This window comes from Rousettus aegyptiacus, unplaced genomic scaffold (assembly GCF_014176215.1).
Source record: "Rousettus aegyptiacus isolate mRouAeg1 unplaced genomic scaffold, mRouAeg1.p scaffold_m13_p_2, whole genome shotgun sequence".
Lineage (NCBI taxonomy): Eukaryota > Metazoa > Chordata > Mammalia > Chiroptera > Pteropodidae > Rousettus > Rousettus aegyptiacus.
In genome coordinates, this window is record NW_023416295.1 from 176,383,685 (window position 1) to 176,409,866 (window position 26,182).

The 26,182-nt window shown below is 63.2% G+C and overlaps 2 protein-coding genes across 4 annotated transcripts in view; one reads left to right on the forward strand and one right to left on the reverse strand.

The window, feature by feature from the left end:
• Positions 1–8,259: 8,259 nt before the first annotated feature.
• TAFA5 (TAFA chemokine like family member 5) overlaps positions 8,260–26,182 on the forward strand; it is a 103,664-nt gene continuing 85,741 nt past the window's right edge. The window contains exon 1 of the mRNA XM_016144305.2: positions 8,260–8,407. Coding sequence (XP_015999791.1) covers positions 8,296–8,407 — 112 coding nt within the window. The 5' untranslated portion in view covers positions 8,260–8,295. The remainder of the gene's footprint in view (positions 8,408–26,182) is intronic.
• LOC107510599 lies at positions 16,125–22,019 on the reverse strand. Of its 3 annotated transcripts, XM_016144303.2 has the most exons (3): positions 21,651–22,019; positions 21,102–21,521; positions 16,125–17,933 (listed from the first exon to the last, which is right to left on the reverse strand). In XM_016144303.2, the coding sequence occupies exons 2-3, from the start codon at positions 21,159–21,161 to the stop codon at positions 16,770–16,772; spliced, it is 1,224 nt and encodes a 407-aa protein (XP_015999789.2). In that variant the 5' UTR covers positions 21,162–21,521; positions 21,651–22,019; the 3' UTR covers positions 16,125–16,769. The 3 variants fall into 3 exon arrangements, with proteins under 3 accessions (XP_015999789.2, XP_015999761.2, XP_036093593.1); XM_016144275.2 differs by having other exon boundaries at positions 21,102–22,019; XM_036237700.1 differs by lacking the exon at positions 16,125–17,933 and adding an exon at positions 19,817–20,583 and having other exon boundaries at positions 21,102–22,019.

Below are 26,182 nucleotides of genomic sequence, written 5' to 3' on the forward strand. Positions count from 1 at the left end.
CTGCCCAGCGCCATCATCTCATGGTGGCACCCGGACGCGTCAGAGCCCCACGCGCTGACTCGCCCTCGGCTTTGCAGGGCCACAGGCCACGTCCTTCAGCATCGGGGCCGAAGGTGCGGCAGGTGCCAGAGCGAGCGGCTCACAGACCTGCAGGCCGGCTGGGGCTGTGCACCTGGCCGGGCTGGATGCAGCACTGGCAGCCATCGACCTACCTATTCCCTTCCACTTGTTTGTTTGTTTGTTTGTTTACGTAACTTTATTTTTCCCCTGGACTATTTTTTTACTAAGTCTCGGGTCTCACGTTAACTTACCCTCCATTGATTCAGTAGGTGCCTCAAAGTAATGACATTTCTTACGAAACCCGAATGCCGCATCATCCCTGACAAACTTAGCAATGATACCTGAATCCTGTTTACTCTCTATTCTAGACTAAGATTTCCCCGGTTGTCTAAGTACTGTCTTCTGCCTGCAGGCCTGGGGATCCCCCAGGGTGAGACCCCCGCTCCTGAGCCCCTGTGAGCCACACTCTGTCCCACGTCCCTCGCCCCTGACTCTGGGGCATCTGACCTGAGGCCTTCCTTCAGAACCCCACTGACCAAACATGCCCCGGTGCCCCCTCCGACTGCGGGTCGGGCTCCCCACCGAAGGCACCGGGCTTCTGGGAGCAAGTCGTGCCTGACCGTGGCCGGCTGGACGCTCGCTTCGAGCCCTGCCTCTGCCTCCGGGACATCGCACAGCGGTGACTTCCCCCTTCAGTGCCCTCCTAGCTCGGTCTCTGCTCCGGGAAAACCTCGTCCATTCCGGAACCATCGGCGTGTCCTGCTCTGGACCCCTGCCCTGAGCTGACGGGGCAGAGCCTCCGTGTAGTCACACGTTTTAGAGGATACAAGTCAGGTGAAGCGCGTGCTTGGCCAAGGCGGAGTTAAATTAGGATCAGTAACAGACGGGGTGCGTGAAGGTAGGTAGATCGATGTACACGACAGAGGCCAGAGATGACCCACCGAACGTCGTCAACAGACGTTTGACAAAGGTGCAGTGAAAATTCGGTGAGGAAAGGGTAATCTCTTAAACAAATGACGCCAGAATGCTGGGTACCCACATTCAGAAATATTACATTTGTATCTATAACTCACGCCAGGTACAAATATTAACTCAAATGTATCATAGATCCAGATGTAAAACCTAACGCTATAAAGTTTCTAGAAGAAAACACACCTGAAAAATGTATGGCGTGGGGATGGCAAAAGTTTCTTAACTATATGACGCGGCAAGATGTGACTCTGGGAAGAATACACTCACGAACTGGGCTTCGCCAAGGTTAAAAGCATCTGCCTCTGCAAACGACACGGCGAGGAGAGAGAATATATTTGCAAGTCACGCGCCTGGTAGAAGACGCCCGGAAATCGGAAGCAAACTGACAACTCGGCAAAAAAAATCGCGGGTACTTCGCCACACAAGTGTTTATCTGCACCTATGCAAATAAGCACATAGGTCATTAGGGAAGTGCAAATTAAAACCGCGCGAGACGCCCCTTCACGCCGGGAGAACTGGCAGGTGTGGATGGCACCATCGTGCCGGGAACGCTTCGACACCTCACGACACACCCGCACGTCCCACGCCGTGGCGCCGCGCGCAGGAGACGGAAACGTGCTCGCACAAACGCTCACGCGGGAATGTTCGCGCCAGCGCCATTCGCAATGTCCCGGACTGCGAACGACCCGGGTGCCCCTCAGAAAGTGGCCTCGGGAAGGACAGCTATGCCCGGGCACCGCAGCCCCGGCGGAGGCCAAGAGGAGCTGGCTATTAATACGTTCAGTGACAAGGACGCATCTCAAAATAATTGTGCTGACAGGCGAACAGGAGGAATGGCGTATGGTTCGCGGCGTACAGATACCCAGGAAACGCAGCCTAGTGTGTGATGCTCGGGACCACAGGTCGGTCGCCTGGCGACGGAGGGCCTGAGCCGGGAGGCGGGGTGGCGGGAGGGCAGAGTGCCAATGGCACCGGCCGGTGATGCTACATACGGGTGTGTTCGTCCTCTTGATTGCAGGGACGTTTCCGCACACACATGCATGTCGAAACTCAGTAGACTGCCCACTTGAAGTGAATGCTGTTGGTCATATGCAGTTAAGTCTCCCATGACGGCTGGTGTTAAGTGTCAGCATTAGTATTTATTAGACGCGAGTGACATTTAAACCAGTGGACTTTGAGCCAAGCAGATTGCCCTTCGTCATGTAGGTGGGCCTCATCCTAGCAGTTGAAGGCCCTAAGAGAAAACAGACCGAGGTCCCCTAGAACAGGGAATTCTGTGCCTCACCGCCTTTGGACTCAAGCTGCGATGTCAGCTCTTGCCTGGGCCTCCAGCTGCCCATCCTGCAGATTCCGGGCTATCCTGCAAATAACCAGAACTCTGACTAATATGCCTCTACGAAGCTATTAAAAATAACAGCCGACTCGAAAGCTGAGAACCCTTCGCTCGTGCCCCCGCCGACTGCACAGTTAATCCACAAAAGGAAAAACTGTCATACGATACATTCCACTGTGGGAAAAAATTGTTGGTAACGTACGTGAAAGGTCGGCGACACCTGTCGCCGTCTTACTTCTAGCTTTCTTTGTACATTTCGAAAGATTAAAAGATTAAAACTAAATGTTCTTGCTGATCAATGAGGAGACAAACACACCAGGAGGAAACTTGGCAAAGGATAAAAATAGTTGATTCACAGATGTTAAAACGATACATACGTGAAAATCATTCATGCTCATTAGATCGAATAAATGCAAATAAAACAGCAACGACCACTGTTTCTCGCCTAAGGCACTGTCCAAGACAGCGGGCCGGTGATGACATCAAGGCTGACAGGGTCCCCTCCTGCACCGTCAGGAAAAAGGTAAACTAATGTAATATTTTTTAGAAATTTGTTTGGTAATACAGAGCAAGGCTTTGAGATTATGTCTTTATTTTGACCTAACGATTTTAGTTCTATATTTTTTCTACAAATAACCATAAAGATAGGAAAAGATTTAAGTACCAGTGTGTTCGTTGCTGAAATATTTCAAAGAAAGAATAAAACACTACAAATGGTGTAAGTGTCCAAAAACTTTAAAAAATGATCGATTAAATAAATGGTGGCATTTACGCATTGTGGAATTTCAGACTGCTGTGAAAACAACATTCCGGAAGAATATACGGCCCCATAACATAATGTCCGCTGCATACAGAGGGGACTTTTACAACAGGTCTGCAGACTGAATACGCAAAAAGCGCCGTAAAAGTTACCGAGCAGCGCTGCGTGCGGTTAACGCCGAGGGGCAGAGGAAGGGACATTTCGATTCGTCTCCGTCCCTTCATTTTACAAAATTCTTCTCTAAATGAACGCAACTGAGTAACGAGAGGCAGGAAGCAGAGGTGCCTCGGAGCCCGGTGTCAGAGCTGGCTGCGCCCCGGGCCACGCCCGCCAGCCTCAAACCCCTGGCGGGGCCCTGGAATGCTCTCCAAGTCCCTATAAAAACGGGTGGCGAGGACTTCGGAGTGAGGGAGCCACCGCCGTGTGCGAAGAGCCGGGAGCCACACGCAGCACACACCACGGAGTGCGCAAGCGCCGCCCGCCATGAGTCACGGCGTCGTAAAGGGGCTAATCATTCTCAAGGCGACACATTGGGTCCACTCGCCGGCTTCGTGCGAGGCACTGTGTTGGGCGCTGGGAACTCTATGTCCCCAGGGAGCTGAGATGGCCCGCAGGCCCGCCCCTCGGGCCCTGGTCACCACCGCGGCACCTGCCACGCCTCCTGCGCTGCAGCTTTGCCCCGGCCAGAGAGCTCGCCCAGGGAGCGGCCGGTCCCGCTGATTTTGACGTCTGGTCCCGCTGATTTTGACGTCTGGCCCCGGTCCCCGGCACGTGGCCAGGCCTGTCTCGGCAGATGTCACTGCCATCTCCCTGGTTCTTCTAGCCGGAAGCCTGAGGCCACTCTGACGCCTCTGTCCTGGTCCGCGGCCCCACAGGTGAGCCTCCGAGAGCAGCGGCCGGCTCGTCCCTCGCTGGGTCCCACCCCTGCGGCCACCTGCTGCCCTGCGCCTCGTCCTCTGTCCGCAGTCAGTGGTGTCTTTGTAAATGCCCGTGGCTCAGGAGTGTGTGTGGTGGGAGGCCCTCCAAAACAGCCCACAGCTGTTTCTGGAAGGAGGAACAGACCTGGCCCACTACAGTCCACCCCTTGAGCTGCCGCCCCGCACGGGTCCGTCTGGGTTCTTTAGGAAACAGCACCTGCCTTTCGTAAAGTGCACCTCCCCGCCCCCAACACACGGGTTCAGGACCTCTGCGAGCCCTTGGCCAGCCTGGTGGCCGTGACTAACGGGCAATAACTGAGCGTGGAGTTGAGCAGGGGGCCCAGGAGAAGCACAGCGGTGCCCCTCACTTTAAAGGGCAGAGTGGGGGAAACGCCCACGAGGCGCCGAGGCCCCGCCCCGCCCTGCAGCGAGCGCCCCCGCCGGCCAGTCCGACCTGCCGCCTCTGCGGGCGTCTCTGTGCCCGGTGCGCCCCGCGGCCTCCTGAGGGCCTGCGACGCAGGTCCCCGCCTCAGCAGCCCGGTGACGGTGGGCGGGGCGTGGGCTGACGCCCAGGGTTTCCTCAAGGGCTCGACCATGACACCCTCGTGTGCCTGGCTGGGAGGGACGGCGGCTCAGCTTCGCTAGTAAACTTACATGGGCTTCAACATGCGACGTCTCCACTTCTGGCTGGAACCCAAAACCAGCCAGTCAACAGCAACACGTTGTCACTCGGTGCTACGGCTGCATCAGAACTCAGCTTCCCGTCGCCTAGCAACGGAACTCAGCGCTCTGCTCACCCCCACCCTGTTTCCATCTTGGTCTCTCACCAGCCCCCGGGAACCCCCGGCAAGTGCCTGCCCCCGGGCTGCGTGCCGCCGCGGCTCGGGGAGCAGGCCAGGCCGCCCATCGCCCCCGTCGGAAGGCCGCAGCCTCGTGTCTCCTCCCGCGTCCTCCCCGGGTTGCAGACTCAACGCCGCCCTGGACCCCAAGCCGCGGGCTCCGCGGACTCCGATCCCTCCCCCTTCGCTGCAGGGCTGTCAGTGGGCCAGCCGCCGCCGGCCCCGCCCGCTCAGTCCGCAGCCGGGCGCCCGCGCCTTCTCCGGGCCTGTCCCGAGAGGTCCCGTTTCAGCCAGCGCCCTCCACCCTGGGATCGGATCACCCCCCACACCCAACCAGGCCCCTCGCCTCCTTCTTCCCCGAGGTGACCTGGTCCCCCGGCCTGCCCTCAGCGAGAAGCCTGCCGGGGCTGTTGACCCAGAATGCCCAGCCCGATGTCCCGCCCACCCACCCGCCTGTCCCACCGTGTTCTGGGCCCGACCCCTCCCCCACCGCCGTTCGCTAAGCGTCCGATCTGGTCTGCCACCATCTTTCATACGGTCACTGAGTTGTTTTTGTCTGTAACCTGTCCAACCCCTCACGCTGCAGCCACGACAGTGGCCTGAGTTCCCGGATGAAGGAGGCCGTGGCGTCCCCGTGCCCCTCCCTCTGCCACGGGCGCTGCCCCTGGCCGTCCCGCCGTCACAGTCACTCTCCGTCCCTTGGCCCGACAGCTCCAACTCGTCCTCGGCCTTAGACGGGAACCCCATCTCCCCTGGTTGTCAAACAAAAGAAATGGCGGTAAACGAACGGGGTGGGGGGGGCACCCCGCATTCTGAGAAACCAACCGGGGCGGACGAGAAAGCAGCGGGGAGAACTGGGGTGCCCTGTCGCCTGCCGGAACTTGCATTTCCACTGCGCGTGTGTGCGTTCTACCGACAGCACCGAGATGTTTGGAAAGCACCCTTCTAGATGCTTCCCTGACACACCCTCACGCACCCCATGGCCTGCCTGGGCGCCGGATGCTCCCCTCACCCCAGCCCGGCCGTGCGTTTCAGGGGCCAGAGAGCAATCCCCCCCCCCTTTACTGCGCTCCTGCAGCCCCTGGCATCCCGCAGGCCCTCAGCAGACGGTGTTCCATGAAGGAGTGTCCAGAACATAACAGGAGTTCAGAACGGGCAGGATGAAACGGGTTGTGTAACGTTTTAAAAAGCTACATCCTTTTTAACAGGATGAAAGGCTTAAATCAAAGCCATGAACTGCAAAGGCAGAGATTCCGGCACCGCCAGGGGCGACACCATCTCTGAACATCCCTGTCCCCCCGGCCACCCCCCCCAGGTCCTCAGGGCCCAGGTCCTGCAGTCACCTCCCTGCTAGCAAAGGGACACAGGAAGCTGCAGTTGGGACGACGCGGAGAAGGGAAGTCAGAGCGTTTTAATTAAGCAGGGACAGGAAATTTATTAAAAACACAGTCGGCCCGACACAGTCTCATCGCAGAGAGACCACTGCACCCGGCCGCGGTGCCTCGCGGTCTGAGGGCCCTCCTCCCTGCCTCGGTTTCCCCTGCAGGGTATGTGCGTATGTAGGGGGTGTGCTGTATGTATACGCGTGCGAGTGCCATGAGTGTAGCTGTGTGTAAGTGTGGGGTCTGTGCACGGTGTGCACGCATGTGTGTGCTGTGCGTATTCATGTGTGCCGTGTGCACGCTGCATGCATGTGTGTACGCTGCAGGTGTGGTGTGTGGTACGTGTTCATGTGCATGCTATGTGTATATGTGTGTTCGTGTACACTGTGTGCATGTGGGCACACGCGCGAGTGTTGTGTGCACATGTGCAGGGTGTGTACGGTGTGTGCATGTGTATACACACGTGTGAGTGTGCATGTGTGCATGCATGTACTGTGTGTGGTGTGTGCTTATGCGGCGTGTAGTGTGGAGTATATGTATATGCGCATGCTGTGTATGCGGCTGTGATGTGTGTGGTGCGTACACATGTGTACATACACGTGTGTGGTGTGTGTGCACTGTGGTATGGTGTGTGCATGCATATGTGTGTGGGTGTGTGTGCAACTCGTGGGGACACTGTCCCCTTGTGCCCTCAGCCGGCCCTTAGCAGCCCTCCGGGCACCTGCGTGGTCCTGTAGAGGCCAGGTGGCCGGGGCGCCAGGTGAAGGGATGGTGCTGGCGGCCACCTGTGCCTCTCCCTGTCCTGCAGTCCACTGCTCAGGCCATCTAGTGGCCTGGAGAGGGGTCCCCAGCTCCCCAGACCTCACAGGGCCTTCAAGGCTCCCCCTCTGCATGCAGGCTGCGAAGACCCTCTGAATCCGGAAGGGCGAGTGTCTATCGGCATGTCTGCTGCCTGGAGGAACCTCGGGGTCACAGCCCCTGGGGAGCAGGGCCATCTGCTGAGCACCTGGCCCTGGAGCTGGTCTTGCTGAGGGGACATGAGGAGTGGTGGTGGGGACGCTGACCTCAAAGGAAGCACCTTCTCCACCCTCAGCTTGTGCATAGGAATGATGAAAATTCATTATGCAAAAATGAATAATAATCATTGTTATCCTGCTCAGAAAAACCCACTTCAAAGGGTCCAGGCCCTGGGAGGCGCATCTGGCAACAACGCTGGGGCCTGGTCGAGTGATGGGCAAAGGACGGTGTGCCAAGGCCAAGGCCGAGACAGAGGCAGGGGCGCCGCAGAGCGACCAGGAGCAAGCGTGTGGGCCCACGGCCTTGCCCTGCCGAGCCCGGCCCAGGGAGAGGAGCGGCCCTCCTGGGTGCTGGACCTGCGCTCCTTCTGAGGGGCCTGAGGCAGCACTCCCCGTGGGCCCGGGGATCCAACACACCACCAAGAACAGGGGTGACAGGGGACATCTGAGGAAAAGGGTCCAAGTCACCGATACTAAGAATAAACTCGCGCCCGCACCCCAGGCGAGAGCTGGGATTCCAGCGTCGAAGGCCGGCCGGGGGAGGAAGTGGGGCGCCAAGGGCCCGGGGCCCATGCAGGCCAAGTCCACAAACTTCCGGCTGCTCTCCGGGTGCCCAGGCTGCGGGCGCGCGGGGCTGTCTCTGTCGCCATCCAGAGGCACGGCTCCGGCGCAGCGCCCCCACCTCTCGCCTCCCCTGCCAGTCCCGGGCCCTCGCGGCGCCGGGCACGCGCGTCGGGCGCGCCCCTCTCATTGGCAGCCGGCGCGCCGAGCCCGGGCGCGCAGCGACGCCCAGAGCGGCGGGGCCGGCGTCCCCGGGCCCGGCGGGCGCGGGCGCGGGCGCGGGCGCGGCGCGGGGCGGGCCGGCGCGGGGCGCATTGGGCCGGAGCCCGGGCGCGGCGGCAGCGGCGGCGGAGGATGGCGCGCGCGGGGCCCGCACGTGGAGGCCGGCGCGGGGGCGCGGGCAGGGCCGGCTGCTGAGACGCGCTGCTGCCCCCCGCGCGGGCGCCGCGGCTTCAATGGCGCCATCGCCCAGGACCAGCAGCCGGCAAGATGCGACCGCCCTGCCCAGCATGTCCTCAACTTTTTGGGCGTTCATGATCCTGGCCAGCCTGCTCATCGCCTACTGCAGTGAGTACCGCGCGGCCGGGCCCCCGCACGGCTTTCCGGCCCGGGCCCCCATCGCCGGCCCCGGCCCCGGCCCCGGCCCCGGCCCCGGCGGGCGCCCCGCGGGCCGCCCGGAGTCCGCGCGGAGTTGCGAGCTGGGGGCGCGCAGTTCCCCAGATTGCGGCCGGCCCTCCGCTGGGCCCGGAGGCCGAGGGCGCCCCCGGCCTCCCGGCTCTCTGGCACTTCGCGCGCGGGCGCAGCTGCCGGCGCCTCCGTCTCCCGACTCCGGGGCAGGGCCCGGGCGCCAGGCCCCGGGTGGCGCGGCGCGTCCCTGAGCGGCGATGCCCGCGGCTGCCCGGCGCGCTGCCGCCGCTCCCGGCCCAGGCCGGCGATCCGAGCCGAGCCGGCGACTCTCCGGCGGAGCCGCGCGCTCCTGGGGTGGCGGCAGGTCCGGGGCGGGCGGGCGCCGCTGCTGGGGTGTCCGCGGAGCGCCCTGCCCGGCGCTGTCCGCGAGCAGCGCTCCCGCCGGGGACGACGGGGAACGCGGCGGCCGAGCCCGGAGCGGGGCGCCTCGGGCGGGAGCCCGCCTGGAGCTCCTGCCTACCTGGGAAGCGGGCTCGCCAGGCGCTTTCTTAAAAAAGGGAAGTGAGGGTGGGGTTCCTGGAGAGGGGCCACCGCCACCGCGGGCACTCGCGAGTCGCGTCCGGGGACCTGCGCCGGTGGCGGGGTGGTGCGGGCCGGTGAGCGCCGGGGACTCAGACTGGGGGCGAGGGTGGGCGTAGCGCACTGGGGGACGGGGAGCAGGCTCGGGGCGGCTGCGGCGAGTGGGGGGTGGGCTGCGCCCCGGGCACACGCTCCCGTCCGGGAAAATGGGTGGTCGGAGTCCTGGGCACAGCCTCGGGACTGGGGCGGGATCGAGTGCTCAGTGCCCTGGTCGCAGGTTCGCAGCTGGTGGCGGTGGGGGGTGGGGAGTCGTCAGCGCCCGGGCGCGAGCTGGGGCGGGCTGGGGCGGGCTGGCGCGGGCTGCCCGGCTCCGAGGCTGGCCGCCTGGCACGGGCTCCTGGTCCTTTCCCGTCGCAGCGGGAGCAGAGGACGGGCGCTGAGAAACACCTGTCATGGAGAATTGCCATGGGCGCAGAAGGTGATAGAAAAATATGGATTCTTCAAAAAAAAATTAAAATAAAAAAGAGGCTGACGCCGAGCCTCGCTCCGCAGCCGCCACCGCACAGCCCGGGGCCTCCCTGCGCCCGGTCCGAGCCTCTGTGGTCCCCCGCATGAGACTGTAGCGGGACGCCGAGCCTGGCGCCGGCGCGGTCCTGGGACAGCCCAGCCCTCCGGAGTCCCGAGGGGAGCTCCGTGTCCTCCTTGTCCCGCGTAGTGCGTCTCCCTACAACTGCCGGCGAGGGCTGGGCGCAGGCGGGGAGCGGTCCGGGGGCTGGCAGGTTCTCCGCGGGGTCATAACCCCGCTGTCCAGGAGGGATCGTCACCGTGGTGCACACGGCGCGCCCCTCGGAACTAGCTCCCCGACTGAATGTGAGGAGCAGATCTGGGGGTTGAGCAACGTTTGCTGTGGGCCCCCTGCTCCCCGTGGCCCCTTGGACCTGCTTGGCGATCGGGGAGCCAGGGGCGGCTTCCTGGCCCATGTGGAAAGGGCTAAGGGCAGATGAATCGCCGCGGCACCAGGGAGGTGCCACTGGAACGCACTTCCTGGTGGCAGCACAGGGTAGAGGGGCTCATGGGCAGTGTCTGAGGAGGGGGCTGCAGCGCCCTGAGCCCCTGGCGCCATCCCTGGCCGGCTCTGGCATCTGCGTCCTTAGGGCCGCTAAGAACCAGCCCAGCAGGCTGGCCTGGAAGTGGCCCCCCGGGGGGGGCGGGGGAGAGCAGCTGCTAATTGTCGTCAAGTATCCAGACACCCCACACCCCCGCCGTGGCTCCTACTCCCCACGCTCACACCTTGCAGGACTCCCTGCTCAGGGGAGCCTCAGGCCCAGATCGGCCTCCCACCTCAGTGGCCTCCGGAGGCCTCACTGGCCTTCCGGACACATCTCCCACCAGGACAAGGACATTCGCTAAGGGTCTTTCTTGTCCAGCACAGCGGAAATCGTTATGGGTTAACCTCACTCTGGCGGCTGATTCCGTATCTCTGTGATGGCTCGGTGACAATGAGCTAACGTTTCCAGACACACCCCGTCACACCGGACATGCACTTGGAGAAATGAAGACATTTCACTAAAGTACAAAATAGACATGGTAATAATAATTGACTGCTTGGAACAGCAGTCTTGGAGGAAAAAAAAAATAACACTTAAAAAAATTGATAAAGCAAATAAATTCAGCTGAGACAGTTCCATGATTTCCGTTCTCGTTTTCAGTATATCTGGGATGAAGGAGAGTAGTCAGCGTCCTTGTCCGTAAACTGTGTTTGTTCTCAGTCAGGATGTTTGTGTGTCGTGGAGCAGATATATTTGTATCGTATTAATTTGGCAAAGTGATAAGTCTCCTGCAGGACTCAGTTACCCTGCCCACGAAATCTGTGGCTTTCTCTGCGACACATGAGGTGTTCGCTTCCTGGTGCCCCCCCCCCCCCGAATGAAAGCCGGAACATTTCTTGGCCTGGTTTTCAGGGAGAGGGTGTCTCCAGCTCCGGCCCAGTGAAAGGCCTCCCTTCTTTGCAGGCGGCTCAGACCCATATTTAAGGCGATGGGCTCCACCCTCTGGCTGGAGAAAGACCTGCAGTCCACCAATTAGGTTAGTTGCTATAGTGACACAGCCTTGTCATTTTCTCCTGCTAGGGAAGAATTGCCAGGAGAAGCAGGCCGAGGAGGAAGGAGGGGCCTGGGTGGCTTTCCTTAGGATGCATACTCCGTCTCAGTACGTGTCCTGTGGACGGCGAGGCTGGGCGCTTGGTGGACAGTTGAGTTGGGGATGAAGGCCACGCGTGAGGAACTTGAAACCCCTTCCCTTTGGTCTGGGGAAAGAGCTGTCATCGTGGCTCAAAGTGCCGACTTAGATCGCCTTGCCCTCAGCATCTCTGGAGCGGAGAGGTCGGCCTGGACCCGGGTCCCGGGTGGAGCGAGACCGCTCCGGGCTGAGCAGACTGGTCCACCCGTGCGCTGCGGCCTTCCCGCCCCGGCTCACGGCGAGGAGCTGGCGAGTGAATGCCTGACGCCCCACACCTGGACTCTGACACTTAGATGCGGCGTGCGGTTCGGAGGTGGACGCTGTGCCCGGGCGCGGATGGCGCGTCCCCTGTTTGGAGCGCGGCTGGGCGAATGCACGTCCCTGGCTGGGAGAGAAGTCTGCATTTTACAGCACCAGGGAGCCGTATGGGGACAGACAGTGTGACTTTGTTTTTGACGTGGATTTTTTTTTTTCAATAAATCCCATCAGAATTCAGTTGTATCTTTAAGTGAAATCTCTTGTCCTCCACAGCTACTGTGTGAAGAAATTACAAACAACTTCGGAATCGTTTTAATCCATTAGAGTACTAACTGAGCGTAGGTTCTCGGATGTCGCACTTTCGTTATAAATACAATTTATTGCATATTTAGGAGAGATTAGAATACGCACTTCCCCGCTGTTCGCGTTTTATTTCTGGGGTTCTCCACGAGGTGAAATCGAAGCTCGGAAGCTGACGCCTCGCCTTCCTGGCCCCCCTGTGCTGCTCCATGAACTTGCGGCAGGAGAGGCGCCATTTGCGTCTTTGATCCACGTGAAGACGTGACCTCTGTTTATGGGGCTCTGTGAGCGGAACTTGATGCCCGAGGGTTCAGCAGGCAGAGGGGGAGTAGCCCCAAGAAGTGTCCTCTGGGGCGGAGACCCCTGGGGAAGGATCCTGGGAGGGTCTAGGGCAGTGGCCTCAGTGACAGTGCTGGGGACAGCCAGGCACCTGAGCGCTTCACGCTCCCCTCTCCAGTCCCACCCCGCCTCCCCCGAGACTCCCGCCCCCCAGGGCACACCGCCTCCAGGGCTCCCCCTGGCATCTGGCTCCTGCCAGTGAGGCCAGAGGGCAGCGCATCCAATAAATCGGTCCGTGTGTGACGCTGGGCTTCAGGCACCGGCGGCCCGGGCTGGTCTCGGAGTGAAATTCCCTGCTCAGGACCCGCCAGGTGACATGCACAGAATGAAGTATGTAGATCGACTTTTGTGGCGTGAGGTATTTTCAGGTGACGTTTATGGGCGTAATTACGGGGAAATGTTATGATAATGTGGCTCTGGAAAAAAGGGAAAAAAGCAAAACATTACCGTCGCTGTTTCTTTATACAGCCTCGCAGCTGTGCTGATTGAGAAGCGCTCATTTTTTTGCATTAAAATGTGGTGCTCTGGAGTTAATGACCTCTACAGAATGCCAGCTGTCACCCAGAGTGCCATGGTGGCAGCCCCAGTGACAGGGAGGACACTGACAAGGAGGGCGGGAATCGGGGTCTCCCGCCCGCAGGGGCCAGACGCCGGAGGGCGAGCTGCGGTGGGGAGGCGCCCACGGCGCTGCCAGTTCTCGCTTGTTGGGGGGTCGTCATGGCCGTCCTCTCGGGGCCCGCGCTGGCACACGACACGGGGCCGATGGCGTCTGCGGTGTCCCTTTCTCAATGACGCCTTGCGTAAATGACCCTCTGAGCTGGGGCCTGGGTGACAGGGCTGCGCCAGCGCGCCTGTGGCTTCCGCGAGGGCCGGTCCGGCCGCAGTGCCGGGAGGCCTCCCTGGGGGGCGTTCCGGTCCAGCACCGCCCCCGCCCCCGCTCGCTCCGCCCCGCACGCCGGTTGTCAGACCTGGGCGCGAGCGCGCGCAGGCTGGCAGCAGCAGCCATCTGGGCCGCTAGGCCTTCCAGAGCCAGCGAGCAGCTGGCACAGGGTCTGCGCTCTCCTCGTCAGTCCAAAGCCCCGCGAGGGGGGCGGGGGCTCCCTGTGGCTCTGTAACGGCTACTTACTGAAACGGCTGGCGGGAGCCCAGGGTGGGGTGAATCCGTCTCCAACTAGGTGAGCCGGGCTCCTGGAGCATCCCTGGGGCGCCTGGCTTTTGGGAGGCCCAGTTCCAGCTTGGTGAACCAGCGTTGTCTCCAAGAATGGTGGGCCTCGGCCTGGGGGACAGAGGCCCCTCATGAGAGTCCCCTGGAGAGGCCTCACTCATCTCCTAGAGCTCCCCATCCCCGGAGTGTCACCTGCTGTGGGGCCAACCTCCCCGTGGAGGGACTGGCCTGGGCCAGGCCCCACCTGGGCACCTGGCTCTCCTGCACATTTGTGATTGATGATCGACAGCCCCAGGCATCTGTGAGGCAGGAGACCTCACTGGCTGATTCGCGTGGGTAGCAGTTAGGGAGCACGGTGGACAGAGAGGTGGGTAAGGAGGTGGCCGTCCTGGGCTTACGCTCCAGTTGGGGACTGGATGGGTCAGCGAAAGGCAAAGCCAGTAAGGAGGGGATGCCCGGCCTGGGCCAGGCGCCCTGTTTTAGTGAGCTCTTTGTCCCCTTCAGCTGCAACCTGCTCCAACTTGAGTGGCAGGTGGCTCCCAAGGGTGGCAGGAAGCAACCCAGGGTCTGGACTTCAATGCCCTTTCCATTTCTGGGACCTTCGCTTCCCATGCCTGGCCTTCACCAGTGCCCTGCCCCCCTGGACATGTCGGCATTGTCCTTGGCGGTCCCTCTGCCTCCGGGCTGGCCCAGAGCCCCCGCTTAGCATGGAAGCCCGCGCCCGTCCTTACCCCCCCCCTCCCGCCCCGTCGCTCGCCCTCGCCCCTTGCCCATGTCACTCTGAGCCTCGCAAACCGGGGCCTTTCCTGTTCGGGCGGGACTCTCAATCTCTTTGTCCCTGCCCGGCAGGGTCCAGCCAGAGGCCACAGCACAGGGACCCGGCTCAGGGAAGCAGCGGAGGAATGCGCGCATGCTCTGGCCTGCACGCCGGGCCGGGCCCTCCCCCGCACCGCTGAGCGCAGGAAGGGAGCCGTGAGCTGACCCGTCCTGAGACTGCCAGCTGTGTTGGGGAGCCCCCTCCTCCAGGAAGCCGGCCCTGAATCCATGGCCTGGTCTCCCTCCCGCGTCGTCCGTGTTCAGCTGAAAGTCATCAGGGCTCACTGCCTGCCTCTGTTTTAGGCACTGGGCTCTGGGGCGCATCGCTCCAAGGGGATTGGCTGCCCTACTCTCTGAGCTGGCAGACACTCGCCCATCTGCGCAAACTCCACAGCGATCTGTCACTGAGGTGGGGCCTAAGGGCTAGGGGTGGGGCTAAAGGTTTGGGGGCGGGACCTAAGGGCTAAGGGCAGGGCTCAAGGTGTGGGGGCGGGGCCTAAGGGCTAGAGGTGGGGCTAGGGGCTGGGGGTGGGGCCTAAGGACAGGGTGTGGCTAAAGGTCTGGGGGAGGGACCTAAGGGCTAGGAGTGGGGCTCAAGTTGTAGGGGCGGGGCCTAAGGGCTAGAGGCCTGTGGGCGGGGCTTAAGGACTGAGTGGCTCCACATGAGCGGGGGTGGGAGCAAAGGGCTAAGGGTGGGGCTGAGGCCTGGGGCAGATGCCATCCCACAGCAGAAGGGGGAGTCGCAGGATTCCAGAGCACGTAAGCTTCGAACACCGTCTGATTAAAAAGGAAGGAACAGGAGAATGAGTGGAGGCCCCACGGAATGCCCCCCGCTTGCAAAGAACCCCTAAGGACTTTGGCACTGCAGGAGTAGACAGCTCCTCAAAGCCTCGCATGAGCCTCTCGTCGTGTACGCGGCCCCGCCTTGGAACCGCCCCCCCCCACTGCCACCCCCCCCACTCCCCTGAGTGCTGGCTTTCTCTGATACCTTCCATTCAGGGTTCTCCCGTCAGCACGCGGACATTTGGGCCACGCTACTCTCTGGGGTGCAGCCGTCCTGGGCTCTGAGGGATGTTGGCCAGCACTCCAGGCCCCCACCCACTCGATGCCAGTGTGACAGCCAAGGATGTCTCCAGACCTTGCTGCGTGTCCCCTGGGAGGAGAGTCGCCACCCCCCTCCGTGGGGACCCCTACTTTAGTTTGTGGGTCCTAAGTCACCCCACTTGCACCGCTGTTCTTGTTTGGGTAAATGAAGAGTGTGGTCTTGGGGCTCGGTGTCAGTGGGGTGATGCCCCACGACCGTCTCTGCGGCACAAGGCTGCGGACGTGGCCCCAGCAGGCGCCGCCCCGGCCTGACTCCTCCCCGCCGCGGCCCGACGCTCGGCTCTCCGCGCGGCTGCCGCGCGGTCGGGGCTGCTGGAAAGGCTGTCTGCTGGACGAGGAAGGTGTCGCCGCACATTCCACGCACTGCTGTCGCCGGCGCTGGGCGCAGGCCCAGGGCCCCCAAGTGGCTCCGCTGCGCCTTCGTTTCTCCACCTCTCCCTTTCTCACATGCGCCCGTCTTGCCGATGGTGATAAAGCCATTTGGAGGCAAGCAGACGTCCCCAATCCCGCTTTGCTGGGAGCCCATCCGCCCTTCCCGTCACCTACCCGCCTGTTAATTACGCTTGCCTTTGCGAGAGGCAGTCAGGGCCCCCAGCAGGATTTTGGAGAAGTCTGTCTGCAGCCCTTGGTAACAAATACCGTAAGCGCCTTTCCCTCCAGAAAGTTCTGCTGGCAGGGCTCTTGGCTGCCTGGAAGCTGCCTTATTCCAGCCCTTGGGAGTGGAGGGGGGGCGGGGAGCCAGACTCAGCTGCGGGGCCCCCGGCGGCGCTCTGCCTCCTGCTCTCTCTCCCGGCCTGCCTTGCGTCCACGGGGCGTGTGCTTGGCGCACGTGCACACACCCGCGCGGCACCCCCTGCAGCCCCAGGCCCAGCCCGCACGTTGCTCCGCACCCTTGGACTCTGCGCGTGTTGAGCCAGCGGTCTTGCCTGCACCCCCAGCGTCAGCAGCCCTGCGTCCAGACGGGAGGGCAGGACCTGGTCATTCCCAAACCTCGTCCCCTCTGGGCCGTTCTTAACCACCGAGAAGGGTGCACAGGTGTGGCCAGTGGCTTCCTTTGCTGACAGCGGCTGGAAATGACTTGCCTGGAGAGGGAGGCGGGTTGGGGACGGAGCTCAGGGTCCCTCTCCCCGTGCCGGCCACCTCCACTGCCTGTCCTCTCGTTCTGTGTCTGCGTTTTTGTGCAGGTGCACGCGCACACGCATGCGGACCTGCATGCTAAGCCTCCAATTCTGAGACTCAGTTTCCCCGCCGGCAGCCGCTGGGGCCCGTGGCATGAGGATAAGCTCGGAGCTGGTCCCGTGGGTCTGCAACCCCAGCACCAAACTCCAGGGCCACAGAGGGCGGCGTGGCTGTGCGTGGGCCTGAGCCATAATGCCAGGCAGAGTGACATTCAATTCCGCTCAGCTCACGGGCTCGAGGGCCACGGGGAGTTGCCTGCCGTGCACACGATGAGGTTGAAACTGCTGGACAAACACCTCGGGCGTGCCTTCAAACAAGGACCGGTCACTCGGGTCGCCCGGTGCCAAATAAGCTTGGCAGAACCGACGACCGGGGGCCCTGAGCACACAGCGTGTGGCCTGCCCCGGCGGGGACCCTCCATGTGAGCACTGCAGAGCGGGCGGGCCCCGGAAGGCCCGCTGCCGTGCCTTGGCCGGGCTGGAGAGCAAACCCTGTGAAAACGGCTGTCGCCGAGCAGACGTGGTGGGGCCTCCTGTAACGACGCCGCTGATTAGAAGTGAGCCATCGGGGATCCGGCTCGTAGGAGCCCTCAGGACGGGGTTCCACCTGCCCGCAGCCCCTGCCCTGGGTGACGGTCCTGCCGCAGCCACCTTGGGGCTCCCACAGCACAGATAGGGCTGGAGGAAGCCGGGAGGGGTCCTGGCCCAGGGGGTGGCTGGTGCCTGGCATGCTCGCTGTTCGTCTTGGGAGAAGCGATGAGAAAGGGCGTGCATGCTTGGGGTGCTGAAGGGGGGACAGCCAGGGCGTCCACCTCGCCACAGACGGTCCCTGGGCTGGGCTGATGTGGCCCTGGCTGGGGACACGAGAGCCACATGGAGCCAGGGCACCCGAGGGAGCCACCTCCCCACCCCGGAGGCCGCAGTGTGAGCCAGGCCAGGGAGCGAGTGCCGCGCCTTCTCTCTCAGGCCCCCCTCTGTGCCCGCGGGACTGTGGGCTCAGCCACAGGGGACGTCCTTGACTGCCCCTCGAGCGCCCGGCTGGCATGTCGCTGTGGGGCCGCTGTCCACTGCTGGGGCCTCTGCAGGGCGGGGCGGTTTGCACCCGGCCCTCAGCTTGCACCCCCCCACCCCACAGCACCAAGCTGATGTCCTGCGTGGTCTTCAGACGCGGGCGGAGTGAGTCCTGTGTAAGGGACGCCCCTTCGTCCCAGTGGACCCCTCCCAGTCCCGCCTGCCTGTCTGGAGGTCCAGACCGGCGGGCCACCTGGGTGGCTCCCCCAGGCTCCAGCTCACCTCTATTGTAGCCTCCCACTTGGAGTTTAGGGAAATCGCAGGCGGAATTGTGCGGGCAGCCAGCTGAGTTTCCATACTTGGTTTTGAAGTCCCTCGGATGACAAGGTGACAGAGGAGTCTTCTTGGCCTGGCTGACTTGCGGGAACACATGTGGGCTCGGAGCTGCGCTGGGGTCCGGGGCCTCGCTGACAGACATCTGGGTGACATGGGGAGACACCGGTTCGCTGTCCTTCCAAGATCTGATGTGTATTCAGATTTATTAAATGCGGAGGAAGGTTGATCGAGAGCTGTCGGCAGCCTGAAGGCCTGGCGCTTCCTTCTGGGGGGACGTCGTTCAGTCCCAGAGGGCTTTCCTGTCATGATTTTTTTTAGCAGCTAAGGTCTCAATGCCCCGGAAGCTGTTTTAAATGCGACCAGACCCACGCGAGTGGCCTATCTTTCAAAAAAACGCTTTGTCTCCATTTTTAAATTACTTTTCTCCCGTGGCATCCCGGTACCTGACGGCACTTCCAGAATGTGGCTAAATACCAGTCATGGGGTGCGCAGGGCTCCCGTTAACTAACTGACGCTGAGTTTCGGACCCCGCTGCCGCGCAGCGGTGGCTACAGGGTGCGGGCTCCTGAGCTGCGGGGTGGGGTGGGGGTGGGTCTTTTCTGCGCTTCTGGGTGGTCCGTCGTGTCTCTTTTCTTCACGGCTCATTTCAGGGTGCCCAGCAGCTGCAGGGGTGAGCTGTGGGAGGCGGAGGTGCCTCCTCTGCCTGCTGGTGGTGGCTCCACCCAGCACTGTTTGTAGCTGGAGAGGACTCTGGGCCTCGGGGAGGACGGTGGGACGATCATCTGGGAAGGGGCGTGGCCTGTGGTCCGCTTGCTCGGTGGGGTCCGGGTCCGAGGCGCGGCAGCGCCGTGTGGGGGCCTCCGAGTCTGGCTTCCCCGCGGCAGAGGCCTTTGCCCGGCCGTCCTGGCCCCCCCCCCCCCCTGCCGCCGCAAATCTCATGGTTCTGCGCAGAGTTCTCACACCCCCTGGCCTGGAGCAGGCGTGAATTCACGAACTTACGGAGGCTTCTGAACCCCGCCCTGTGACGTGCCAGCTCCCCAATCTCAGGAGAGAGCGGAAGTTGTCACCACAGCATCTGGGCCATGGGGGGTACGCAGCCAGCGGCTTCTGCCGTCTCTGAGCACACTTGGGTGTCCTGAGACACCCATGCACCTCTTTAAAGAGTCTGAGCTTTAATCGAACCGGGCATTCAGGGCGCTGTACGTAGAAGCGCGTTTGCCGAGGCCGGCGTCCGGCGTCCGGCGTGCGGCGTCCGGCGTCCGTGTGGCCCGCGGTCATCTTCATGTCGAGGCTCCAGGTGGAGGGACCTGGTCCTCCAGGAGCTGCCGGAAGCCCGCACAGCACAGCGGAGGCCCAGGCGCTCATGGAGATGATGCGTGCAGCCTACCCCGACGCTATGGACAGGTCGTGGAGGTCGCCCAGGCGCCTGTCTCTTTCTCGGGTGGTCCAGTGGTTTCCGTTGCACACTGGGAAGTGACCAGGACACCCAGAAGTCAGGGTGTGTGTCCACTGAACGTGCCGACACCGCCCACTGTGACCTAGAGGCTGTGGGCAATGAGCGTGCTTGAGGGGACCGAGCCGCCTGCAGCCCACGAGCCAGGCCTGGGCCCTTCCTCACGGTGCCACCTCATGCCCGGCTCCGACCCCATCGAAGGGGGCGGGGCGGGGGGACAGAGGAGCGAGATTCAGCACCACCGAGCGGACGTGCAGACGCTGCTGGGACCGCGTGGGAGGTGGCGCTGGGTGTGGGAGGTCATGGGGGGCCCTCAGCGCAGCCCCCACCCCTGGACCTGGGGGAGCCCGCGCCACCAGGCGGTGCAGCTCTGAGCTCCTGCAGGCTGAGCTCCCTGTGCGACTCAGGTGGAGGCGCTGTGGGCGGTCTGGGACAGCTCCCCCAGGGCTCCGCCGCCGTGGCCTCCTGCGCGCCACGGGGCCGCACGCCCTGCTCCTGTTACCCGCGCTGGCGAGGGCGGCAGAGCCGCGAGCGCCTCCAGGAGGCGGGCCTCTGTCCTTCCGCCCCCCGCGCGCTGGGCCCTGCTCTCGCCCGGGGCAGTGGGGCTCTGAGGCGGGACCCCCGCTTCGTCGCGGGCGTGTTTCCCACGCATGCGCGGTCAGAGCCCTGCGAAGAGCAGGCGCAGAGACACGTTAATCCAGACCGCCGTCGTCAGTCACTGACACTCGAGTACGAATGAGCGTCCGATGCTGACTTTGCTGACCGGGGCGGTATGGACATAGGGTGTCCCACTCGTTTGACCCTCGCTTTGAAGAGTGACCGTAGCAGGTCTTTCCACCTGTGTGGGGAGCCGGCAGCCATTTTCCAGTCGCTCAGGGCAGGAGGCAGAGCTCATCCCCGGCCCACAGGGGCCCTGGGGGTCTGTCCTTGTCTTCCGGTTCATACCGTAGCCGAGACCAGGACCGCATTTGTCCTGGTCCATTCCGCTCAGAAAACACAGTGTGTCCTCCGTGGGGGGTCCTCCCAGGCCAGAGCTGCTCATTCCGAGGCCACAGTGGGTAAAGGAGGGGGGAGGGGAGGCCGGGCTGGCTGTGCTCCCCACGCCGCTGCTGGTGGCCCCAGGGCGCAGCAGGGCACCCTGATCCCGGCCTCGCCCGTAAAACCTGGCGGCCCAGAGCTGCCCTCCGGGCGGCGAGGGGAAGGGAGGTTCCCGGGGCCTGGGACGACATCTCCGTCCAGCTAAATGTGGAGGACAGTCTTCCCACAGTGCCCAGAGGACGAGAACGCCACTGTGCTCAGCTCCGCGCCCGGGCAGCCCGCGGCCTGAGGCCCCGGGCATCTGTGGGGTGGGGGGGGCAGGTGGTGATGAGCAGGGACCCTGAGGCGACCCCGCCGTTTCCTGACCTGCCTGAGCAGGCGGAGGTCCGGGCCCCACACATGCTTCGCAGACCCCTCCCTGCCCCCAGGGGCCCTGGGGACGCGAGAGGACTTCAGCCGTTTGCACCCCCCCCCCAGGTCCACCCCTCTCCTGACATGCTGGAGGGGGTGCACAGGTGCACTGCTGTCCCCTGCTGTGAGGCAGGCTCGTCGGGTGACGCTGAGCAATGTTAGGGTCGGTGCTGCTCTGAGCAGCTCTGGGAGGTGACAGTGCAGAGTCCCCAGGACGGGGCACAGCGGGGCCAGCCCCGGAGGAGAGCGGCTCAGCGGGCGGCCGAGGGGCCTGTGCTGTGCCCGGGCCACCCCTCCCCCAGCCACGTCACACCTCCAGGTGGCTTTGTTTTCTGCATGGCCGGGGGCGAGGGAGCTGCCCCCACCCGTGGGCAGGGCGGCCCCGGTCGGCCTCCAGAGGGGACCCACCTGGGCAGTGACATCAGGGACTCCTGCTCCAGCAAACGGCGTCGGCTGCCTCGTGAGCATCGTCCTCACTGGTGCCTGGCATGTGCCTTAAAGGGACGTCCCTCCCAGGCCCACGTTCACACCAACAGGCCTGTCCTCCCGGCTCTGCAGAAAGGCTGCTTCTCAGTTTCGATTTTATGAAACGCACCTGGTGATACTGAGTCAAAGCTGGGCGTGTCCTCCGGGGACAGAGCGGGCATTGCTCGGCAGGCCCCTTCCTCTGCCAGCCGGCCCCCGGGGCTTCTGAAAGGTGGCCCAGCGTGGCCCGTGTCTCCGAGGATCAGAAACGGAATGAGCACATGCTTCTCTGAAACTCCAAATTGCAGAATTTTCATCTCAATTAACGTGACAACAGCACGTCAGGAGAGGCGGCAGTAGGCACTGGAGGATTAAATGACACGGTCTTGGCATCTCGCTTTGGCGAGAAGGCCAACCGATTATTTTTGTATTACAATCCCCAGGCCTTGTCGCACTGATTCATAAATTCTCCGGGAAGCTGTTACCTCTTACCGGTTTAACCCCGGGAGTGGGGGGCGCCTGTCCTGTGACCTTTGGGTCTGCAGTCCCAGTGGGCATCGGCACAGGCTTCGCATGCTCCTGCCACAGCGGCGGGCTGTGAGATGGCAGTGCGGCCATCCCTCGTCCCTCACGAGTGGAGGCCAGGGAACAGTATAGCTAGCTACCTTTCCAAGGACATGGCACACCGTCCAGAGGCAGCATGGAGACCCCTGGATGCCCCTGGGTAACTCCAGTGGCGGGCCAGTGCCCCTCCGTCCTGTCACCCAGCCGGTTTATCCCAGTTGAGAATCACCATCCTAGGTTACAGGGAGCTCCGAGAATCAAGCACCAATCTCGGTTCTGAGCTTCCTGGCAGACGAGGCAAAAAGAGAGCCCGCATGGTGTGCGTCTCTGCCCACGCGGGCTCGTCCTGGAATGTTGAAGCAGCTGTGACGGGCCGTCACCCTGGCTGTGGTGGCATCTCGATGCGTCGTCTCTAACCGCCAACGCTATGCAGGGTCGGCCCTGTTATTTTCATTTTTAGGGTGAAATCACAGGGGCCTCCCAGCCGACCCGCCCACCCGCCGCCGAGCACAGGCAGTCAGAGTCGGGGAGGTGGGGCGAGGCGCCATGGACAAGCAGGAGGGGCCCGGGCTCCTTGGGGAGCTTGGGACAGCGGAGGGGTTTTCTGCGGGCTCCCCCCGGCCCGGCCCCCAGCCAGGGCACCTGAGGTCCCCGTCGGCCTTTGTGGGCTGTGTCCTCTGGGGCTCTGAGCAGAGACCCCCGCCCTGCCCGGGGCAGCCCCAGCCGCTGCCCAGCCTCACCCTGAGCCACCTCCGGTCTGACCTCCCCGTCGGTCTGACCTCCCCGTCGGCAGCCTGGGGACGAACGGTCTCGGTGCAGCCACTCTGCGACAGGCCCGGCAGGGTCCCGTTAACTTGGTGGCTGCTCCCCGAGGACCCACTAAGCCAGACGGCAGTAAAACCCACATGCAGAGGCGTTCACATTTAAGTTGATCAAAATTGGGTGGTACTGGGTGGCACGCATGTGCTCGCGGAGATTAGGGTTTTTAACTACACACTGAAAGTTTTTCCTAATCCCCTTCCCCGGGGCCCTCTGCACAGCTGTCTCCCCGCCCCCCACCCCCGGCCCACCCACTACCCCCCCCCCCCACTTGGCTGGCTTCTCACCGTTCCCGGTCTCCTGTCCCTGACACCTCTGAGTTTGTCCTCGAGACGCTCTGTTTGGGTGTAACGTAGGTGAGTGGAATCCTCGACGTGGACGTCACCACCCTCGGGTGCGCTGAAGGAATGGGAGGACCCCGCTCTCGGGGGAGGGGAGGCCCAGGCCCTTGGTCAGACGGCCTCTCCCCGGAGACCTGGCTTGGCGTGCCAGTGACCGTAGCTCTGCGGGGTGGGGGGACAGGTTCCCGGGCGTGCCCCTGAGGGCTTCTGTTGTCCTGTTTTGTACTTGTCTCCCCCGGGGTGTTGGATTCAGGCAGAGCTGACCCCTCAAGGATGCCCCACCCTTGAGGGAGGGGAGACTGCCCCAACAGGAGGCCAGCGCTTTCCTGGGGGGGCCGCACCCCAGCCAGCCAGCCCCCCCTCCCCCCCGCCGGGGGACCAGCTGCCGCAGGCAGCCTGCGTGGCCCCTCGTGGACGCCCAGGGCCTGCTCCCGGGGCACAGGCGTCACGTCGGCACCTGGCTGTCCGCACAGCTTTTAAAGTTAATTTGTTTTACTTTTTGTATTGAGGTGAAATTCACACAACAAAATTAGCCATTTTAACGTGTGCGTCTCCCACGTTCACCGTGTCATGTGACCGCCGCCTCCGTCAGGTCCTCAGGTTCCATCACCCCAAAAGGAAAGCCGCACCCCTTTAGGCACTCACCCCCTCCGCCCGCAGCAAAACCCCAGCCTCACAGCCTTTGGGAAGCGACGGCCCGAGACCCCTCTGGGCTGGGCACGAGGCCGCCCGCGGGGGGTCCTGGGTCACCGCGCACCATGCCGACGTCCCTTCCGCCCCGAGCGGAGAAACAGAGGGCGGCCTCGCTCCGGGCTGGGCCCAGCCGCCCAGCCGCGCCTGACCTTGGGCGAGGCCCCCTGGGCGCAGCCCTGCGGGGGACACTCCACAGCCCCGGCCCGGCCTGGTCCCCGGGGCTGGCGCTGCGGCCCCGCGGGACTTGCTGGCGGCTGGTGCGTCAGCGCGCAGACATGCCCCCCCTCCCCGAGGCCTCGCATTGCGCCGCGGTGAGCAGCAGCCCCTCGCTGGAGCGCGGCGGACCCCGGGCCGGCCTCACGCTGCCTGTCCGGCCGCCTGGACATCCGGCCCCTCCGCTCCGCGCCCGCGGTGAGGCCGGAGGGCGTGGGGCCCGCGGGGGCCGCCTCCCCGCGGCCGCTCCCTGCTCCCTGCTCCCGGGCTCCCTTCCCGGGCCGCTTTCTCTGGGCAGGCACCGCGGGGGTGAGATCCTGGCAAAGCCCACTCTGTTTTCCAGCCCAGTAGCGCTCACATGGGACAGCACAGGGCACAGTCCTCATGAAAAGCCCCGTTGTTCCTTCTGGCTAATTAAGAAATAGCAGCGGGCTCCAAAAGGGGCCGAGGCCCACGTCTCCTCCGGGCGACGCTGGCCGCGCTCCGACGGGGCCTGACGAGGGCGCCCAGGGGCTGAATGGGTTTCGGGGGAGACCCCGCAGGCCCAGGGGGCGTCCTGCCGCTTTCCGTGGGGGCGTCGAGCTCACGGTCCGCGCTGTGGCCTTTGTGTTCGTCAGAACCCGGAGGCTCGGGTGGTCCCGGGGACCGAGGACTCCGATTTGAGACCCGCGTCTCCCTCCGTGCTGGGAGGCGCAGGCAGGAGCTCGGCTTTCTGAGGCTCGGGTCTCATGTCCGCGACGTGGGAATGACGCCGGGTCCGCCGGACAGCGAGCTGCGAAGCTGGGGGTGCCTGAGGGCGCGCGCGCAAATCAGCGCGCTGGGGACCCGGGCAGCCGTCTCTGCCCCTGCGGGGTGGTCCACGGTGGCAGCTGGAGTCCAGGTCCCTCTGTCCAGCCCCGACGTGCCCCCGTGACCTCTCTGCCAGCGGGGTGCCTCTGACCCCTCCACCCCACCGGAGCACGCCCCTGCTCCCTCCGCCCAGCCGCAGTGCGCCCTGTGCCCCTCCCCCCCACCCCCACCCCCCGCCCGGCCCCCCGCCGGTGCGCCCCTGGCTCCTCTGGTCAGCCAGGGTGTGCGCAGGCATGGGGGTCCCGCGCAGAGGTCCTCAAAGGTTCTCTGGCCAAGGTTACTGGTGGGTCCTGCTGGTGGCCCCTCACCGATTTGGCCAAGGTGGAGGGTGCCCACCTGCTTCCTAACGAGAGAGTCCCAGCCTCGGACGTGACAGCAGCTGCAGGGCCACGGACGAGTGTGCACAGAGTCTCGCAGACTCGCTGGAGCTGGCCAGTTCTCCGCCGTGACGTCCAGTGCCTGGCACCCCGGCGAGCTGCCCAGCCTCCCGGGGCCTGGGCTGGGTGGCCTGTGTAACCGGGTCAAGCCCAGGGTCGCTCACCCCAAGGCTTGTGCCCGGCTTCAGTGGGTTGGGGCAGCTGAGCGAAGGGCTCGGGACGACTCCCACCTCAAGGGCTGCGGGCCATGGTGCCAGCCATCCCCGCTGACCTCATCGCCACCTGTGACCTCATGGGACACCTGTCCTGGTGAGGATGTGAGGCTGTGGGCAGAACGGCTCAGGGACACCGCCTGCCCAAGGTGCATCTTAATGTCCCCACAGGGTCCCTCCAGCCGAGCTGCGCTGTCATGGCCAGTTTATAGATGAGAAAACTCAGACCCCTCTGGAAGGAAATCATTGCACTGAGGAGCCCGTAATGCTGGGGGCTTCTGCCCGGCGCCCTCGAGCGCAGTGTGGATGCTCGCCCGAGACGGGCGAGTGCTCAGGTCTAACCCAGGAGCGGTTTTCACGGGCGCAGAGGTCATATCTGTACACCCCGAGGTAGGGGGGAGCCAGGACAATGAAAGGACTGCTTTTCTCCCCAACATGGCGAGGCGTCCGGAGGCTGGTCCCCCAGGAGCCATTTGGGGCTCAGGAGGAAGGGCGCAAGACCACAGTACAGGCCGGGGGTCCCAGGACGGCGCGGACCCCGGCAATCAACACGCTCCTACTGCTGGCCCCGAGCAAAGAGCTCCAGGGTCATTTAAATTTGAAAATTAACATGAAATCAAAAGAGACAGAGTAATTTTTCATTCTGCTTGAAAGGTTATTTGCTTTCTCAGCTGATACTTAGTGTACTGATACATGATGTCAAAAGGTAAATGATTTTAAACCAGATTCAATTTAAATTTCATTACATGTTTGTAGGAGACAGAGGCTCCGAGAATCCCGTGCCTTCTCTTGGAGAGTCTTTCACTTTTAATAACTCTGGTGCCTAACGCCCTAATCTATTTATTATGCAGCCACGTAGTGGGGATGCTGCTACTTACGGTCCCCAAAAAGCAGCTCGGAGCGTCAGTGAAACAGGCCCATGTCTCCAAGGGCTGCTGCTCTGGGGACCGAGTGGT

What these genes read in the sequence shown, in the direction of transcription:
- LOC107510599 (XM_016144303.2), bottom strand. Translation starts at nt 21,161, where the DNA reads ATGCTCACGAGGCAGCCGACGCCGTTTGCTGGAGCAGGAGTCCCTGAT. An exon ending in TCCCTGATGTCACTGCCCAG is followed by an intron (nt 17,934 to 21,101) that starts GTGGGTCCCCTC and finishes CATGTCACCCAG; the next exon opens with ATGTCTGTCAGCGAGGCCCC.